This window comes from Thermobia domestica, chromosome 7 (genome assembly GCF_964235325.1).
Source record: "Thermobia domestica chromosome 7, izTheDome1.hap1.1, whole genome shotgun sequence".
Lineage (NCBI taxonomy): Eukaryota > Metazoa > Arthropoda > Insecta > Zygentoma > Lepismatidae > Thermobia > Thermobia domestica.
In genome coordinates, this window is record NC_137460.1 from 213,789,011 (window position 1) to 213,808,790 (window position 19,780).

Consider the following 19,780-nt stretch of genomic DNA (forward strand, 5'->3'; position numbering starts at 1 on the left):
TATTAAAAGTAAAACTTATGATATAATTTTACATAGGCCTATTACGCATCTAATAATAATGTTTTATAACAAATAACTGTAGTGCACTGAATCAGGGACGTATCCAGCGTGAGGGCCTGAGGGCTGCCCCCTCCGAAATTCAAGCACTTTTTAATAAACTTGCTTTTACTCTCTTGAGGTTCTTTTATATCAGTTTACTAGTAGTCAGTGTCCAAACTTTGGGCAATGTGCTGTTGTCTTGTTATAATTCTAAGAACATACCATAATACCATTATACCAGGTGGAATTAAAGAACAGTTTTAAATAGGATTAACATTTCGTTTCCGTTCTGTTTTTAACTTTAATATATAAGAACGATACACTCAATGTCTTCTTGCTATTTTTGTTATGTGATATACGTAGCAGACAGTTTTCTTTAGTTACATTTCTCTGGAAAATATGTTTCATTTTGTTTGTGCTATAATGCAGTTTCCAAAGTAAACCGGTTTATAAATGTAAAGTAGGAAAAAGTTTAAGAGAAGTACAGAAATGTTACATTATTATTATTATTATTATTATTATTATTATTATTATTATTATTATTATTATTATTATTATTATTATTATTGATATTTTTAAAACATTAGAATTACGTGCTTACGAGGGTCCGTTTCGAGACCTTTGGCGTGGTGGCTCAGTGGCATAGCGTTCACCTCCGGTGCTTGGGGTCCCTGGTTCGATCCCAGCTCGCGCCGTGTGAACTTTGTGGTGGACAAACACCGTGCTCGTGGGTTTTGTCGGGGTTCTCCCGTTTCCTACCACTTTCTTCATTCCACCATTTCACTCATCTCTCATTATCACCGTCTCCTTTAGCCTAACCGGCATAACCGTGGGACGTAAAACTTAAAGATTTCATTTCATTTCATTTTCATTTAGGGCCCCCTCCGAATAGAAAACCGAAGAATCTAATAGTTCTTACCCGAGAACCGTTGAATATGTAGGTAATATCAGTTAAATAGCCACATAAACAATTTGAAAGCTTTTTGAAGTCCCAATCTATTGGAATTCCACTTCAGGAATAATCAAAACTAGTCAAATATGAACATTTGTGCCATGATCGACATGTTTGAAATAGTAAACATCCCAGGATAGGAGTGCAGCGTTAGTGGATTGTTTTTTTATCGGCTCTGTGATATTTTTAAACTAAGATTTGGAGATTTCGAAAACGTTAAAAATGTTCCCTTTCTATAAAGGTAAAAGAAATACAGAGTAGAAACTGGATCAGTTGGGTAAGGACGAAAGTCATTGGAGAAGTTTTATAAACACAGCATTGAATCTCCGGGTTCTATAGGCCATTGAGTTTGTTAGTTAGTTCTTTTACTTTAAAAAATATTTTTTAAAATATAATGAAATTCAGGTTTATTTTTTGTAGATATAAAACAGAGCATAACTGATACGTATGCACAGAAAACATATCGTGGCGATTCAACTAGTTGATGGAGAGATGATCCCAACAAATTCCTTCAAATTGGAGGCATTTCATATGTCAACGGAATAAAAAAAATACTGGTAGTGATTAGTCCTTGAAAAAGACGAAATACATTGGCTTAAGTTGTGACTCTTTTAGCCCCTACTCTGATTTCAAATATGTTATTATTCCCCTGCGCAAACAAAAGCTTCCGTATGTCTCTTCACTCCTCTCATTTTCATACCTTCATTCTGACCATCGTGATTAATCCGATTGAGTAGAAAAGCGTGATTAACTAAGCAAACTCATCACCACCACAAAGCTGAACACATATTTGAGACTTTGACCTTTTCTGATTTTGAAAACGCTCCTGCGTACACTATACGTCATTACTCAATAAGTTGTACGTGTATCATATTGTCATTAACAAATCGTATATAATAACTTCGTTTAAGTAATAAGTAAAAACTTGTTGTGACTCTTATTGAAATTGAAGGATTGCGAGCGGAGCGGAGCAAGAAAATTTTTAACAAATGTATTTCTTTGCAAACCGACAATATTGATTAAATAGGGTGACAATTCTTTTAAGGGGTGCCGCGTCGTTTACTCTTTTCTGACACCTTTTCTTTCTTCTTGCTCTTTCGGCGCCCCTTGCTATCTGCGCCCGGGGCAACCGCCCCGCTCGCCCCCCTCTAACTACGGCTCCGTCTACAGGTAGTTTCATAATTTCTTTGGTAATTATCAGTCATTATTTTTCCTCTCTTGAGTCAGTGGCGCAAATGTTGCAGGGAATCGAATTGAAATTAAGGGCAGCAATATCTTCTATCAGTGAATTAATTGGCGTCTTTAAAAATTATACAGAAAACGCAGAAGCAACTTTTCAGTCGATTTTTGAATAGTGCAAGAGTGTAGCAAAGGAACTTGGTGTTTACTTAACAATTCCAAGAACTTCGTCTCGACAAGTTCATTGTGCTAGTCCTCCTTCTACTTGTACAGAAGAATATTATAACAGAGCAATTTTTGTCCATACACCGAATATATTTTACAGTCACTAAATAATAGACTTTCTGAGAATAATAGTCCGGGTTTCTCTCTGTTCGTATGACATCCATGCTAGATGAGAAATCTTTCTAAGCCTCAATTCTTGCAGAAGATTGAAGAAGTAAGCCGAACATATAAGATAGAAAACTTCATTTCTTAGGCACAATGCTGGTTTGAGTTATGGAGACATAGAAATCTGGACACTGCCAATTTGGAAAGCTTGATGGTCCAATCTACATTTTACCCAGCAATAAAAGAGGCAATACAAATTTCTATCACATTCCCTGTCACAATTTGTACCGTTGAAAGAAGTTTCGGTACATTAAGGCGTGTTAAAACTTGGTTAAGATCCAGCATGTCTGAAGAAAAATTGACGTTATTATACATGAGGAGTCTTCATCGAGAACTCGTACAATAGAATAAAACAGATTATATATGATGGTTGGATGCGTTTGGGAAAGAACCAGGACAATTTTTGTTGAAGAAGTAACGCATATAAAGTAAGTAATGATGGGTTATTCGTATGCTATGTGAATCTTGTTTTCTTAAGGTGGGGGAGGGGTAATATTTGTTAGAGTATTTCATATGAAGAGGATTTGATGATTTCTTTAATTAATCACATGGGTTTCAAAAGAGATAATACCAAACAAACCTATTAGATATGAACACTTTCTACATTAGTACTTCATTTACTGTGATTCGTATAGTGAATAATAAAGGATACAAACTTGAATTTCAAATTTAATAAACAATCTAGTTTTGTAGGCGCCATGCTGAAGTGTGTGATATTAGTTGATATCATATATATATCGTCACCATTTTGCAAAAAGGGGGTAACTAACTAATTATAAATTTTTCAGGAGAAGGCAATATATGTTGACTTGTGTATACATTGCTCATTTCCAAATTATGTATGGGTCATAACAGCTGTAACCTTATGATGTTACTGTATAAGAGTTACACAAATTCGGGAAAAGTAGGAACTTTTGCTCCTTGTACCTTGCAGCCAGATTTGTTTTTTCTAAATTGTCTACGTTAATTACCTCTTTTGTACATAGCTCCTTTCTTAGGTCAAATGCGTGATTATCTGGATTAATAATACACAGAATCTACTGAACTGCAACTGTTATTGACAAAATTATACAAATTTGAAAGAAAAGGAAGAACTTTTGCCCCAGATACCTTGCGGCTACATTCTTAACATTTTTTTAATGTAGTTACCTCCTTTATTGCCTAACACGTTTTTAAGGCCTAATGCATGGTTATCTGATATAATAGTGCAAAGAAACTACTGAACTATCCCCAGTAGCACAGTTGATGGGCCGATGTCGATCAACATGGGAATTTTTGGTGGGATCGATGTCGCTGTCGATGACGATCGATGCAGAATGGCAAACATTTTTTCGACATTGGCCAATATCGGCAAATCTATGTCGATCGACATCGGCGTCGATGTTGATCTATGTGGGTCCCATGTGGATTCTTCCAGATCAATGTTGGCCCCACATTAATCCATGTAGCCCCATCTAGATCTGCCTTATATCAACATAATCGATCTTGGTCCCTGGTTGAACAATACCGGCCTATGTGGGATCAATGTCGGCCCATCTAGATCTGCCCCATACCCACATCGTCGTTCGAGCTCCCTAGTTGACCTATGTGGGATCTATGTTGAACCACCCAGATCTTCCCTGAACCCATATCTTCGTTCTAGCTCCCATAGTTGATCGATGTGGATCTATGTGGGATCCATGTCGGCCCATCTAGACCTTCTTTATACCCACATCGTCGTTCTAGCTCCCTGGTTGACCGATGTGGAATCTATGTTGAACCACCCAGATCTTCTCCATACCCACATCGTCGTTCTAGCTCCCATGCTTAATCGATGTAGCTCTATATGTTCCTTGTAAAAAGAACGGAGCTATTCAAATGTATTTGAATCGCCCAGTACTTTTCACAAGGAACATAGAATAGGCGACATTTCTGATCTTCCAGCTTCTATACACAATTGCGAAACGTACGAGCTCAGCCTATTTCTTTTCACACTAAATGATTAAATATGAAAGTTTTATTCAAACCTGAGTGCGGATATGTTCTTTTGTATTGCATGTTGTAGATCTGGGTTGGACCCATATAGAGCTACATCGGTTAACCATGGAAGCTAAAATGACAATGTGGGTATGGGGAAGATCTGGGTGGGAGATCCCACCCACATCGGTAAACCAGATGTGACCATATAATTTTTACAGATTTAACACCAGATGGATATGTCAACATATCAGATTTGAATAGGGCCATGTACTGCATCTCTGGCGCACGCTACATGCTTGTCTACCATTTTGGATTCAAGTTATGTTTTTCTAATGAAAATAGAAGAAAATGACATCGGATACATCAGACATTTTTTCAAAATGTCACTGGTGCAAGTAGTTTTGCCGCACTTCTATCTATGGCGGATCCAAGAGGGCGGTCGGACATTTAGCGTGTTTCAGAGATGCAGTATTTAGACTAAACAAAACAGTATATAATAAAAACATTTTCAGATTGAAGTATTCACATTTTTATTTTTTTTAAATAATTAAAATAAAATTTACACAAAACATATTCCCTAACTTTTTTGTTTTTCGTGAACTTCACTCATTGCATAGAGGTATATATTGTACAATTGTTTTGCTGTTTCCAACATAACGAATGGAAATAAATACTTTTAAACACGTAACTTATTATCATTAATATAGAAACAACATAAAAAATGAGTGAATCTTCTCTTGCATCAACTTAATAGTTACCAAACGTTGACACTGTCTTCACCATTTTATTTCATTCCATATGAAGAGTTCGCAGGAAGGACTATGAAGGGCACGTTTTAAAATGCTCAGAAAATTCTTTCTCAGCACCAAAATGTATAATTAAGATGGTGAAAACACGTCGTAATTCGCTCACGTGTACATTCGCGAGTGGACTACGCCCTATTTTCACCAACTATTTTGCATCTTTTGGTGTGGAGAAAATATTTTTTGAGCATATTCAAAATGTGACCTTCACTGTTCTTAACGCGTACTCTTCATATACATCATTGTTTCCTTCCACTGAAGAAGGAACCAGCTCTTGTTCCGCAACGTGTGGAAACTATTTAGTTTATTCAAAAAAGGGTTCACTGATAAGTGGCCATTTTCCTGACCCTTATGTCAATATATCATATGTATAATAAAATTAAACACGTAAAAATCATATACACTCTACGTCAACGAAAGCCACTGTAAATAAATTTATTTCAAACATCGAATTTTTCCGCTACACATCCCGACTAGGGAAACTAATATATAATCAAAGAAACTATGCAGATAATATTTATCTTTCTACTTAACCTGAAATAATTTAGAGAAAATTTAGGAAGTTCTTTTCTTCTGTAAATTATTAGTTTCCCATAAATTTTAACTTCTCAAAAGTTTTTTTTTTTAAATCCCACTGTAAAATATCCGTTAATTCGCACACTGGTCTGTAGTGTGGACTCATCCCTTACACTTACACAGACAGCACGGAAGTTCGGAAAGCTCATTATATTCAGTAAAATATGGATGCCACTATAAAGTTTTAATTTGGATAGGTTCTTTGCAGTAAAATACAACATAAAACTTATAAAAATGTATCACTAGGAAATATTTCTGCAAATTAGCGAACTGAAAGTTACTGTGATAAATTAAAAAAAAAACTATTAATAACGGTTACTTTCATGAAGTTTATAATTCTCTTGTACTTTAACATATTATTGTCTACTATTTTATTTTCAATAAGACATTTCGTTCATATAAGTTTGTTTATATCAGACACGCTGCTGAGGGTTGATCACAACTAGCCGCGGGACCGATCACCCCACGGCTTTCCCTTCGGGGTGACTCTGCAAGGTGAATTCAAGTGGTCCTTGGACTCTTGCGGGTTCCCCGCGGAACGACTGTGCATCTTCCCCTAAGTCTTGAGCCTGTTCTCTTCTCCGATTACATCTGTAGCCATCCCAATCTCGCGAACCACTTAAGACTTTCCCAATCCGTCGGACAATGTCGCTAGTTTGTATATCAGGAAATCGGAGTTGTACTGCTCCTGAAGAAGAAAAAATTGTAAAAACTCAATGCAATAATACTGTATCACCAGAAGGGACTACACATTTAAATAGCAAATGTCATCATTGAGAAATAACAGATTAATTTTGAAGTTACATAAATAAAATTCGAACGAAAATATAACTTTCTCCTAAAATACAAAGAAACCTTTTATACATTGCACAAAAAACATCCATTGTACGCATGAGCGCATTATTACGTGCCCGAAAGGCTAATCTAACAGGACATTGTCGTTCGGTGTCAAACAGAGGAAGTAGGGAGTGGAAAACGATATGTGGATGGCTCAGAATATCCACTCGTTTCAAGTCAAAAATTAAAAATTTACTTGCACGGTGCGATTAACAGAAAATTACAACTTCTTTCAGAGGCAAAAACAAGGAAAGCAATGATTTTATTTACCTGCGAATAACAGCGTTACCAATGCCCTAAAATGTCTACAAATGCCAAAAAACTCTAATTTTCTTAGTTTCATTTTTCTAGATTAACACATATTGGTCTCTGAACCCTCGATATATGACAGAAAAAAAATCTCCAAACACGAACTGCAGTAATAGAAACTGATGAATGAATATGACAAGGAACGCGTATAGCATAGCAGATACGGATCCATATGAAAGGAGAGTATCTAACGTATTATTGAATTATGTTTTGTCCTCTAGAATGACCTTTTACTCTGATGGTGATTCAAAATTTTTTTCATATTCCTGTAGTAAAATGATCACAACGAACAATAACACTTCCAGTTCCCTTACTACATATTGTTAAGGAATTCGATTCGATCCGAAGAGGAACTTGTCCTCGTAACTCTGGTATTGTTTGGGAGATATTACCGCAAGCTTTACTTTTACTAGGATAATGCGAGAATGGCACCTAAACAAAGGATTTCACTGGTAGTAATCCCCCTCCAAGATTCCTAAAAATATATACTAAAAAACGCCATACATCCGAAAGATGAAATTAGACTCTAGTATATATATATAACAAAATTCTTTAGGAACTCAGATCCTACACAGGCGAATCAGCGACACCATCGCGAATGGGGCTTTTCCTCAGTCTCATCCGTAAACGGCAGAATGCTAGGACCTAAAATTATTAGGGGCCCCGAACTACATCGTGGCGTGAATCTAGTGCACATATCTTGAAGTGACGTCACTTTACTACCTGTTTAAACCATTCCATATTCGTCGCACGACAAAAATCGAAGGATAAATGTGTTGTTTCGACTTCATTAGACTTTTGTACGACGCATAGAAATTATATTTACAGTAAAACTTCTAACGGACATCTCAAAATAACGGACAGTTTTCAATTTCCTGGCAGAAATACATTGGGTGCAATGTGAAAATTACTTCTGAATAGCTGACATTCTCAATAACGGACGCGGATACTGAAAACTATTCCCCAGCGTCTATGTAGAACTTCCAACTAACGGACAGCCTGAAATAAAACTTTGTTATTTTCTTGAATTTCAAGCAATAATAGGCAGGATCGTTAATGTACCGCGCATTGTTGGATGTGATAATTGAACGCAAATGTCTCCATTTATTTGTTTTCGACATGCATTTAGTTTAGTATCCATTTTCAGCAAAAGTTTATTTAATCTTTGTCTGTTTGCCTTGCTGCAAGTTGTTAATTTCGAAGAGAAAGAGTATTTTGTCCGAACATAATACCATAGGAAAAAAAAAAACACTGTATTAGCTCATTATTAAACAGAAAGACATTTTGCCTACGTTATGTTGCTTATACGAGTAGTACGTTAAGTTTATACTGTAGATTTTTTTAAAAATAATTCTTCTGTCAGTGTCGTTCGATCCCTAATCGTAATCAAATGCACAGGAACAGGCTGATTTAAATCATTGTATAACCATGTCGTACGTCGACATGCTGAGATCGAGAATTGCTGAGATCGTATTGCCCGTTTGTCTTACAAGTTCGCTTCCTGCAAAACCGTGACATCATCATAGTCACTGATTCCGCTTACCAAGGTGGAGATGGGTGCTAGAGAACTTCAAAGAAAGTATCCAGGACTTCCCGAATTCCCGAAAAGTGAAGGGACTTCTCAATTATTTGCAAAGCGAAGGCTTGGAGAATCCATGCACCTGTGGAAGTTGCCCTTAAACACTTAATTTTTATGAGAACCCGCGGATGGTTGGAAAGGTTGTAGAAGATGGTACCGGTATTGCCAAACAAGGCATAACTGTAGACATGTCTACGACACGAGGAAACCGTAAACCATCCTACCTTATGATTTTGTTGTTGAAACACGAAGGTGCTATACAGTGAAAGCAAGATTTTCGAACTAGTATTGGATTGCATTATTATTGGTAGTAGTAGTAGTAGTATTTAAGATCCAATATGGACACCTAAATTATAAGTCCTAAGAATTCACAGTCCAAACTGCTAACGCTAGAGAAATAGTTGATTCGATTTTATTTTATTTGAAACTGCATTATTAAGAATACGTCACAATCAGCTTTAGATTAAAAAATAAATAAAATACATAAAAATAAAAAATACGTCATCTCCAATCCAGTTTGGCTGATGTACACTCATGTCCAAAATTATTGTCGCATGTCTATAAATGTTGTTGTAGGAATATAATTTGATAACGCATTCGCCCGGTATTTCTTATAATGCTAGTATGTGTATAATCGGCAAAGACATGTATGTGGCAAACTTCATGTCAAAAGAGCATTAAATAAGAACAATAAAACGAAAATAAAACTTTCTTGTCCATTTAGCAACATTTTGTTTTACTCATTCTAATTTTCGTATTTGTAATTTGTTTCCTGTGAAATTTACCTCAAATATACGTTTTCCGATTATACACATAGTATTAAAAGTACCCTGCAAAATCATTATCAAATTATATTCTTACAAGAAGACAGTTATAGATATGCGACAATTATTTTGGACATGAGTGTACATGTACGCAGCAATATATTATAGGCTCATGACATATCTCATAAAAGAAGTCATACCTGTTCTATATAAAAATGTATGTTAAAAGAATGTGCATTGCGTGCGAAAGGACTCTTCAAAGGCACCGAAAAGCCGAAGTGTAAGTCATTGTTGGCTTACCATCACCTTGTAAAATTAATTTTGTATGCATTGCTGAATTTTGAAACATGCATTTTTGCAATAGAACACCAACGACTTCCTTTATGAGATATGAAGCTGCACTCTCTACGTTGGTTGGACAGTGTTTGAATTTTAGGCTTCTGAAATTTATTTTCCCACGCTTTCGACGGCCTGCATCTCCCAACCTATTGATCGGTATGCACATGTCACAAAGCATTTTCTTGTTTCCATGTCAGGTACCCACCCCTACATTGTTTGGTACGCATTAATTTAACAACCTGTACATCCGAAAAAGCATCTGGCCACACGAGATCTATTTTTAAAGAATAAAAGTTTTCTTTTTAAACAATACCTGAAGGATATTTACAAATACTTCGTGTCAATACGAACTTAAGAATACCACTCACCAATTTTGAAGCCATCTCTCTGTCTTAAATCTTCTTCTAAATTATGAACCACAGACAAACTGCGTAAAGGGAGCTTGTCAGCTAGCAGGTTTGCATTTTCTATAGATTGCAAAGCTTCTTTACCACTACAGGGAACTTGGTGCAGCTCATATATTTTGGCTTCCATTTTATCAACTTTACATTTGAGATGTTTCATATCTAGCTGGATTCTCTGCAGTAACTGGAATATTTTTTCAACGGCTGAAATATCAAAAGAAAGAAAAAAATACTAAATTAATACAAGACCAAGGAGGCAATGGTACACATTGTTTGAAATATTTTTTATTCTACCTTAAGATCGTGTGTGCCGCAACTACCATTAACAAAAGTCATCTAGGTTCTGACCGGCACATATCTCATATTGACCCTGAAGTCGATACCCACAGCAACATACGGGATGAATTTTAAATCACATATTGATAAAGCTTCATAATTAATGCATAAGCAGTTTTATTTTTATTTTTTATTTTTTTTAAAGTCTATTGCAAGAAAATTACTAATTGCTGTTTGAGGGCTTTCCTAATCATTACACCACATTCGGGTCAATTTTATATGTCTGTAGAGCATTTCAAGTGTCCTAATGGAATAAAATAGCCTGCTCGTGTCAATATCTAGGCATTCTACCGTCTTCTGCTGAGAAAGGTTACTGCAAAAACTCCTGTTGCGAGAGAATGCAGTTACATTTGATATTTCAACTTTCAAATTAATGTAGTATAAGAATGATATGCTCCAATGTTTCTCTGCAGAACCTCCGTATATGGAACAATGTCTAAATATCGATACTAGCAGAGTAACGGTTTCAAATGGGGTGCGAGGAATGCTTAACATTCAAAGAACGTTGATCGCGTCTCTGTGATGTGACAATTATGACACCTGAACGGAATTTGCCTAATTTGGATTCGTTTGAATCTCAGCCAGAGCAACAATAAAAACTTAAGTGTGTGTTGGTAAGCAAGCGAAGAAACCAGAAGCGCCACGAGAGGGCATATCGGTGTGTCGACTTGTCTGCTACCTGCCAATTTTGTCTGCTACCTGCGCACAGGCAGTAAGAAAAAACAAATGACTAACAAGACGCTGTTTTGTACAAAAATATAAATTTTTCTGTTTCATGGTACAAACTTTATATCGTCAACCCGTCGGTTTAGCATTCAAAAGGTTGGGAGTTTAATCGCTCCTAACATACGCTTGCCCACAAGCCTCCTCTAATATGGAACAGAATAGTTCCAAAGCAACCATTCCAACAGGATGCGCTGCAAAACAAAATGTGATAAAACTAGAATTACAGATTATATGTTCTGAATTTTAAAGCCAAGAAGTACTTCCATTACGAAAGGAACGCCGGATCTAGAAATACTTTCGGAGATCTTAAACACTAAAGGTTTCACTGTAAAAAGTAAATCTTAGTATGATATATATGTTTTAAAATGTAATTAGTACGAAATTTATATTAGTTACACAAAAATCTATTTTTGAGGAAGAGAAGGGTTCGGACCCCCCCCCCCTTCCTTCGCACGGCTTGGAACATAACAATTTCAATTTCCAAGCATAAGTTTTACCATAATTTCGTTTTTCATTAACAAAAATTGGTGATAATCTCGGAGACTACTAGATCAAGGCGGCCACACTAAGTGGTCGGAGAATATCGATGCATTGACTACGTGCTGCCACACTCTCGAGCTAGCAGGGTTCAAAATGTCTCTAAAGAAGCAATATAGTCTTCATTTTGTTTGGTTATTTAATAATGACGACACACGTAAGTAAGCTTAGCAATACAGTTTAATTTTTGGATACTTACTACTGCCAATTCCTAAACGAGCTGATGTGAAGGTACTGTCTGTATCTGCACATGAAGTAGTGGCAACTGACAACGCTGACATTCTGCATGGAGTTTGGATTTGGGAGTGGGATGGTAAAGGTCCATTTGGACTTTTACGATGTGATGCAGACGAGCAACCTCCGTTTGAATTGTGCACCATAGATGATACGTTTACCTCCGCAATTCCTCCTATAGATACTCCAAGCGACTCTGAAAGCAAGTGATGAAATTATACAAACATCCAGTTTTTACTAGACTGTTAGGTACACAATAAGCAGGTGACAACTTATGGTTTTAAAAGCATGTTTAAAATGTTACAATGATTACATCCAGTATTCTATCTGTAGGGGGATGGCTGGAACTTTCTCCTCTCTGTTTCTCGAAATACCTCTCAACCTTGGATATGGTGGAAATAAACCCCACTTTTTTGAGCTATTGATGAATTTATCCCCCTCTCCGGAAATCGCAGAAATCATACACTGATTACATTAACTCACAACGTTAAAAGATACTAACGCTGTTTATCTGCTTGTTTGATCTTGTCCTAAATAGACTCCATATCATAATTAAATGAATATTTAATGTGTACGTTATTTTTTCATTTATTTATTTATTGATGTATACTCATAATAGAGCCAATTTAACGACACAGTTTGCATTACGAGCCCGGTTTTTCTGTAGTTAACAATCATGAGAAGATAGCATTTATCCGATAAAAGGCGAAAGTATTAACAACCTCGTTAAAAAAAAGAAGAAAAACAACTAGCAAGCCTTTCATAGAAATAAATTACTTGAGACTAGATCTGAGTCTGAATGATTTGTTACGTAAGACTTGCTTGAACATAGCAAGTAGCCAATTTTGGACTCCAAATTGAAAAACTTGTTTATAAAAATAAACAAACTAGACATCTTATTTTTAGTTGTTAGGGCTTCTCACTCCAAGCTTGTTGTACACATTACAACAACTACTCTGCACATCTAACGAATAAATTGTTTCCAACAGGTTCATAAAACATTGTAGGTTACTTCTATCTGTCTACTATTTCAGCCAGCCTTACTTTGAATGTTTTTCAGACGAAGTAGCAATAAACTTTCTCCAAAATAGTATATAGTTTCACATTTAAGTAACGTCTGCACTGGCATAGAATACGAAAGAACACTGTTTCTTTCAGGCCTGTTTTTTTGCCCCCCCCCGGACGAAATGGTTAAAACGTACTGGAATAGAACAACGACTTTTATTGGTCCAAATTAAAGAAATACGACGACTTAATTTGCATAACAGTAAGAAAAGTAAATAAAGATCAGGGTTTGAAAAAACCAGGGATTTTCTGTAAAAGCCCAACCCACCATGGCCCATATGGTTTTTTTCCGGTTTTATTGGTTTTTTTCAGGTTTAATTGGGTTTTATCAAAATATTTCAATGTCTTTGGGGTAAAAGTGTTAAAATATGATTTATATTTCAAGATTATCATTGTCACAACTTGCAACAATTTTCTATTCACTGCTGTTTTGAAAAAAATGGCCGCCATTTTGAAATTTTACGTTGGATCATCTCCAAAATATATACAGCTAATTCAAAGTACCTCGTGCTTCTACTCTAAAAATTTCGACTTAAAAGACCGAAAATTGCGCTTTGTAGCGTGCATACCCGCTATTTTGAAAAAAATAAATTGACTCCATTTTGAAATTTTACGTTGGTATGCCACCAAAATCTACACAGGAAATTTAGTGTGTATCGTGCTTGTACTCTAAAAATTTACACTTAAAAGATCAGAAGTGATTCCCTGCAATATGTGTGGTACAAGCAGACGAACGAACAAATGCAGATTGAATCATCCCAGAAGCCTCAGTAACGTTTGCCAAATATGAACGCCAAATATATTAATTTAACAGCGTAAAATAAATGATTTTTATTGTTGAAGTTAACTTTCAATACCTTGTGCGTTCAATTACAGGAATGTCACGAGCACTTGTTGCAAGAAGGATCTTTCCAGAAAATTAATTTAGGACCATTAAGAAAGATATAATCCATATTTTATAAAATAAACTAGCTTTTGGCTAGCTGCATTTCTTTCCCTATTTCAACTATTTAAAAGATAAGATTTTGTATCCCAAGAAAACTCCCATTTAAATAACAAGGGAATTTCTTCATCACCCGTTAGACCCCTAAAAATATTAAAAATATTCACTTTTGGCTATTTTCCTGTCGGTTAGTCCTGGAATGCTATAATCATGCCGGAAGGGCCTAAACATTTTGGGGTGTAGAAGACGTCCCATATAAATAACATGGGAAAGATTTTTCAGTTCCCCATAAAACCACTCTACGGTTGGAAATTTTTATTTCTGATTTTTCACTTAGGTAACGCTTACAAAAACGTACAAGCATACCGAATTTAAAGATTTTATTCCAATTCTAAGTACCGGTACCTAAAAAATGAGATTATGTTTTTTTTAAAGGCCCATTTAAATAACATTGGGAAATTCTTCATCCACTCTTTAGACCCCCTTAAAATTAAAAAATATTCACTTTTGGCAATTTTCCTGTGGGTTTGTCCCGAAAAGCTACAATGATGTCAAATTTAACCATTGTAGCCCTACAGGAAGTGCTCAATAATTTGGGGGTGTAAAATGTGTTCCATATAAAAAAACATGGGAAGGATATTTCAGTTCCCTATAAAACCACTCTAAAGTTGGATTTTTAAATTTTTACTGATTTACTTAGGTTCTGCTAAGAAAACGTACAAGCATACCGAATTTCAAGTTTTTATTCCAATTCTAAGTACCCAAAACATGAGATTATAGGTCCAAAAAAGGCCCATTTAAATAACATGGGGAAACTTTTCATCCCATCTTTAGAACCCTTAAAAATTAAAAATATTCACTTTTGGCAATTTTTCTGACCGTTAGTCCCAGAAAGCTACCATCATGCCAAATTTAATCATTGTAGCCCTACAGGAAGTGCTCAATAATTTACATCAGCTCATGTAGTTTTATATATAGTTAGGATGTTTCAGAATGTCTTAAAGGAAATTAAATATCTTACACCATAAAATAAATAGTTATATTGTTGAGGTATTCAGTTCCGATGCTTTGTGCGTTCAATTGGAGGAATTTCCCGTGAACTTCTTTCGGGACGTTTTTTTTTTTTTTTTTCCTCCTCCCTCGAAAATGCAGCTCTCTTTACTGTACATCGAAACTTCCACTAGTACGAAAGTTCGAATTCAGCACTTAAAATAGTAAGGGGTACGTAGTTTTCGGAACTCTGAGCATCGAGTTTCTTAAATTTGACGAATTTTTACGCTTTTGTTGGTGTTGATTCTACAGAATGCTTATTTGAAGAGTACCTACAAATAACTGCACTAAACTGTTGTTGTTGGAAAACTAAATTTTATTGAAGAATACTTGTGTTACCATCAAAGGTAAGAAATAATAATAATAGTTTTACTAATGCACTACATGTTTACTGGTAGTACCGGCATCTATGGCTTTAAACGCGTCAAACGTATAAGGGACAACGTTCCTCGGCGTCGCCGAGTTGGCGAGCACACGATTCACGGAAAGTATTTTCTAAAATATAAAATTGCTTTTTTTTTCTTCCTTCAAATAGGCTATAAGCATAATCCATGCATTAATTTGTTACTTAATTATCTCAAGCCAAGGTAAGGGTTTTTTATTCATTCAGTGCATTCAGAACTTGATAAAGGTCTTATGTTGAATGTTGTATACCTTAACGGGAAAGCATTCAATTCGCCCAAGGAAAGTTCAAAATCTGATAAAAATCACTTTCAATGTGATCATCTTGGTTGTATCAGTAATATATTAAGAAAAAGCTCAAAAACCCAGGTGGGTTTTTTCAGGTGGGTCCAACCCGAAAAAACCCGGTGGCTTTTTTCGGGCTGAGCCCACTTGGGCAAACCCTAATAAAGATACAAATTATTTGAGTCCACTTTGGCTCAGACTCATTTATACATAAATAGATACCAAAGATACTTCTCATTTCACTAAATGCCTCTCGTGGGGTATGTAATCCCCCCCCCACACACACACACAAAGTACGGCATTTCGATGTAATTTATCAATAGTAAACATTGAAACGAAACAATATTTAGAATTTTTCTTTGATTGTAATTACATAACAATAATACCAACTACAAAAAAAATCACAAAACAAACATTTATAAACTTATGCAAAAAAAAGTTGCTTTTGTAGCATAATCATTTTGAATAATGAATGGGGAATTTAGATCTGAATATAATACGAATAATATACGGGAGTGAAACGTGATAACCCACAAATGTGTGTTCATCAAGATTTTACAAACACTTACACTTTTACGAACATTTTTCGTTTTTTGGTTTAAACTAGTTGGTTTTTTTGAAAAAAAAAAAAAGCTGGTTTAAGCCTTGGTTTAAACCAGCCAACCCTGCCGAGCGAAGTGACGATGCCCAGAAAATGAAAACGGGGGTGCTCTAAAAATGAACAGTGACGAATTCGAATGCAACTTTAATGTATTTTTATTGGCTGAAACGAAAGGTCAATCTGGTCGCGGAAGAAAATCGGACCAGGGGGAAGGGTAAGATGGTTCTGATCGGTGCTCTGCACGAAGCCAGGTCTTTGACTCGAAGGTCTCTGGACAAGGTGAACTCATGGTGCTTGTCTTCAACGGGATGATGATGACGTCCTAAGAATGGGACTTACAGTTTATCGAGGGATCCTCAACTCTTGTGTCCCCAACCGGCAATTGAACCTGAGACTCCTTGATTCCAAGACGACGAGCTTATCCACTCATCCACAGAGGGCACAGAAGGGGGTATAATCCCCCTTCAAAAGGGGTGTATCCCGCGTGAAACTCCAGGTCCCGTCCTTGGAAGCTCAACAACTTGTTCAAAACGTTAACTTAATTCACTCACACTCAATTACTATTCAAACAAGTTTTCCCAGGGCAACGTTCTCACTTATTTGCCAAGATCAAATTCAATGACTTTTCTAAGTTTTACACGTCACTGCTCAGAACTTCCAGTTACCCCAGTACGATAGATATTTGTACTTGTGTGTAGATACATAAAAACATATCTTTATGAACAGAAACATAATACCAAGAAAAAAATAAGGTAGCGAATGTTGCATGGAAATAAAGATAGGTCTACATCAGAATATTTCACTGTACTGTTTCCTTAACTTGTTTCATGGCTGGCACATCAGCCTGTAAGTTATTTCAAAAGAGATCTGACCAACCTAGCTAGCTTTTTTTGGGGGGGGGGGCAATTCTAGTTTCTAAGTGACAATCACAGGCTAAGTAACCTACGTGTGAATCTGTATTTTCATGGCCAATTCTAGTTTTCAAATGGCGGTTACAGGCAAACCAACGTAGTGGCAGACAGAAACTAACCTAACATGACCTAACCGGCAAGACCTTATTTTGATTATTTATTTACTCATGGGAAGGACAAAAAGAAGGGATCGATCCTTCAGGTAAAACTAGGATTTGGACAGGATGTGGCCCTGGCCTTTCAAAGAACGTACTATCCCGGCATTCTCATTGTGGGGCGGAGGAAAGCCTCAGTCAGGCCTGCGCGGGATTCCAACCCACGCTCGAACTGCCAAAGTGCTGCGTGACAGGCGGATGCTCTTCCCCTACACCAACAGTTGGATTCAAGATCTTACGTTGCGCAGAACAGCGAAAGTATGCGCTCACCTAAAGTTTATTAAGTACAAGGAGCAAAATAGTAAATTAACTTACTTAAAATGGAGTTACAAGTTATATTTATCAACACTGTGTCCCTTGTACTTAACACAAATCAGTTGTGATGCGTGTGCATCTACCACTGTTTTATACAAAGTAAAATCTTGCTGATCTTAACCTAACCTGAAACTATGCGAAAATGTGCCAATTCGGTAGTCAATAGCTCGATAGTACCTCCATTTGTCATAATCTGTCAATTTAAAGTACTTTTTAACGCATTTTTTTAAAGTAGTAAATAAACTTGTTCCAATGTTTGGCCGTCTCGGCCTGAGCCTCCTCCTATGCTTGAAGACCATAAATCAAAATTATTCACGACTAAGTATAGTGATATCTACACATGTTTGCACCTGTAACAACAAAACCAGTACCAGATTTCTTGCATCGAGCGCGGACTATAAACTAGCCAAAATTTATTTGGAACAGTTTATGTGGATCTCTTTATCTATAGTCGACATCGTTCATGCAAATCAAAGATAAAATATGCATTCTATTAATGGAAGAAAAATAATTTTAATACTCACCTTCAATAATAAATACGATTTCGTCGAATTGATGGTAAAACCAAAACAAACAACAGTCATAAGTATATTTCCTGCTTTTCCCTCGCTTCGCACCGCTTGTGGCGCCATACGGTGTTATGGTTTTAAAACTGTGAACAGTTGACAAACAATCTGCGTACTCCGATCGACATCGATTCGACATAGATCGAGGCCGAATCGAAAAATTACTTTTTCAAATAATTGCCACAGAACCATCAAAATGTTAATTTCATGTGTTTCAAATTTATTCATTGTAAAAAGGAAATGTTTCCATGCTTTTTTCTTTTTGGTGGGCAAGCCTATTTATATCCCACGTGGGACCTATATCGGTAAATCAACATCGGCAAGCCCACCAAGTTCCCACGTGGGACCCATATCAGTAAATCAACCTCGGCAAGCCCACCAAGTTCCCATGTGGGACCCATATGGGAACTTGGTGGGTTATTGTGGGCCAGTTTAGATCCACGACGCCGACATTGGCCGATGTCGCACAAATATGGGTCCCACGTCGGCGTGCTACTGGGGATAATTGTTATTGACAACCTGTATTTATCAACAGGGATGCTCTTTACACACTAATTGTAAGGATACAAAAGTAAGCGAAATAAAAAATATAAACGTGAAAAGATAAGGTTGTATTACCGTAGACAAAAGTGTATTACCACCTGTATTTTGCAAATCCTTCGTCAGGCAACCAACCAAACCTTTCTGGTTGGTTGCCTAATGTTGAAGGATATGCAAACTCCAGGGGTAATGTACTTTTGTCCACTATAGTATAATTACGTCACTAAACTTGTTAGTGTTATAAGACATTGCTTAACAACATTGTACTGATAACTGTGATCTCATAGGAATAATCAGTCAATTATGTCATCAGGATCATCTTCGTCCTTGCCATCTAAACAGTCTCTTGTTGACGTACAATGCGGCACGTTCTTGTACTCTTGATGGAATTCAATGGGTATGAACATTTTATCACACTGTCTTCTTAAATTTCGATATTTTGCTTTAGTAATGTTCAGATTCTGTTTGTAAGCCTTCTGAATACGTTCAGCATTACTGCAGTAGCGCTTCAGGGGAATGGTGAATTCTTTTTCGAATGAACACCAAAACATAGTATTGTAGTTGTCTTTTGCAAGCCGCAAGTCTCTGATTTCAGACCATCTGATTCCGTTGTCACTCTATCCTGGATGTCCTTTCCACCCACACTGTTTTGTACACTTTACTAGTTCAGGAAATGAAAATTTTCAAGCTTCTTCACCAGAAGTGGTTTTGTTCGTGCAAGTGATATCACAGTGGGCCACTGGGAAGGGACAAATTACATTTCTGTTCTTAATAAAACTGGAAATGGTGCTGTGGACTGTGTCAACACTTGTCTGTGTGACCTGTTAGAAGAAATTTGAGCTTAATGGTCTTAATACTCTAAAAAAAAAAAAAAAAACTTGGAGTGTATGACACAACATGCTAATCATAGTTTGATTTTTATTTTCTCCGGGACAGTTGTCACAGTAAAGCATGATGATATTGTCTTAAGATTGCTTATGTTGC

The 19,780-nt window shown here is 36.4% G+C and overlaps 1 protein-coding gene across 1 annotated transcript; it reads right to left on the reverse strand.

The window, feature by feature from the left end:
- Nucleotides 1-5,032: 5,032 nt before the first annotated feature.
- On the reverse strand, nucleotides 5,033-18,735 carry LOC145690711 (uncharacterized). Its single transcript, XM_081765879.1, has 4 exons — nucleotides 18,215-18,735; nucleotides 11,929-12,159; nucleotides 10,095-10,334; nucleotides 5,033-6,586 (listed from the first exon to the last, which is right to left on the reverse strand). Exons 1-4 carry the CDS (start codon nucleotides 18,393-18,395, stop codon nucleotides 6,357-6,359), a joined length of 882 nt encoding a protein of 293 aa, XP_081622005.1. The 5' UTR covers nucleotides 18,396-18,735; the 3' UTR covers nucleotides 5,033-6,356.
- Nucleotides 18,736-19,780: the final 1,045 nt, after the last annotated feature.

Coding starts and splice junctions, on each gene's coding strand:
- LOC145690711 (XM_081765879.1), bottom strand. CDS start 18,395: ATGTCGAATCGATGTCGATCGGAGTACGCAGATTGTTTGTCAACTGTT. Junction 12,160..18,214: donor AATCGTATTTATTATTGAAG/GTGAGTATTAAA, acceptor ACTTGCTTTCAG/AGTCGCTTGGAGTATCTATA. Junction 6,587..10,094: donor GAGAGATGGCTTCAAAATTG/GTGAGTGGTATT, acceptor TTTCTTCTTCAG/GAGCAGTACAACTCCGATTT.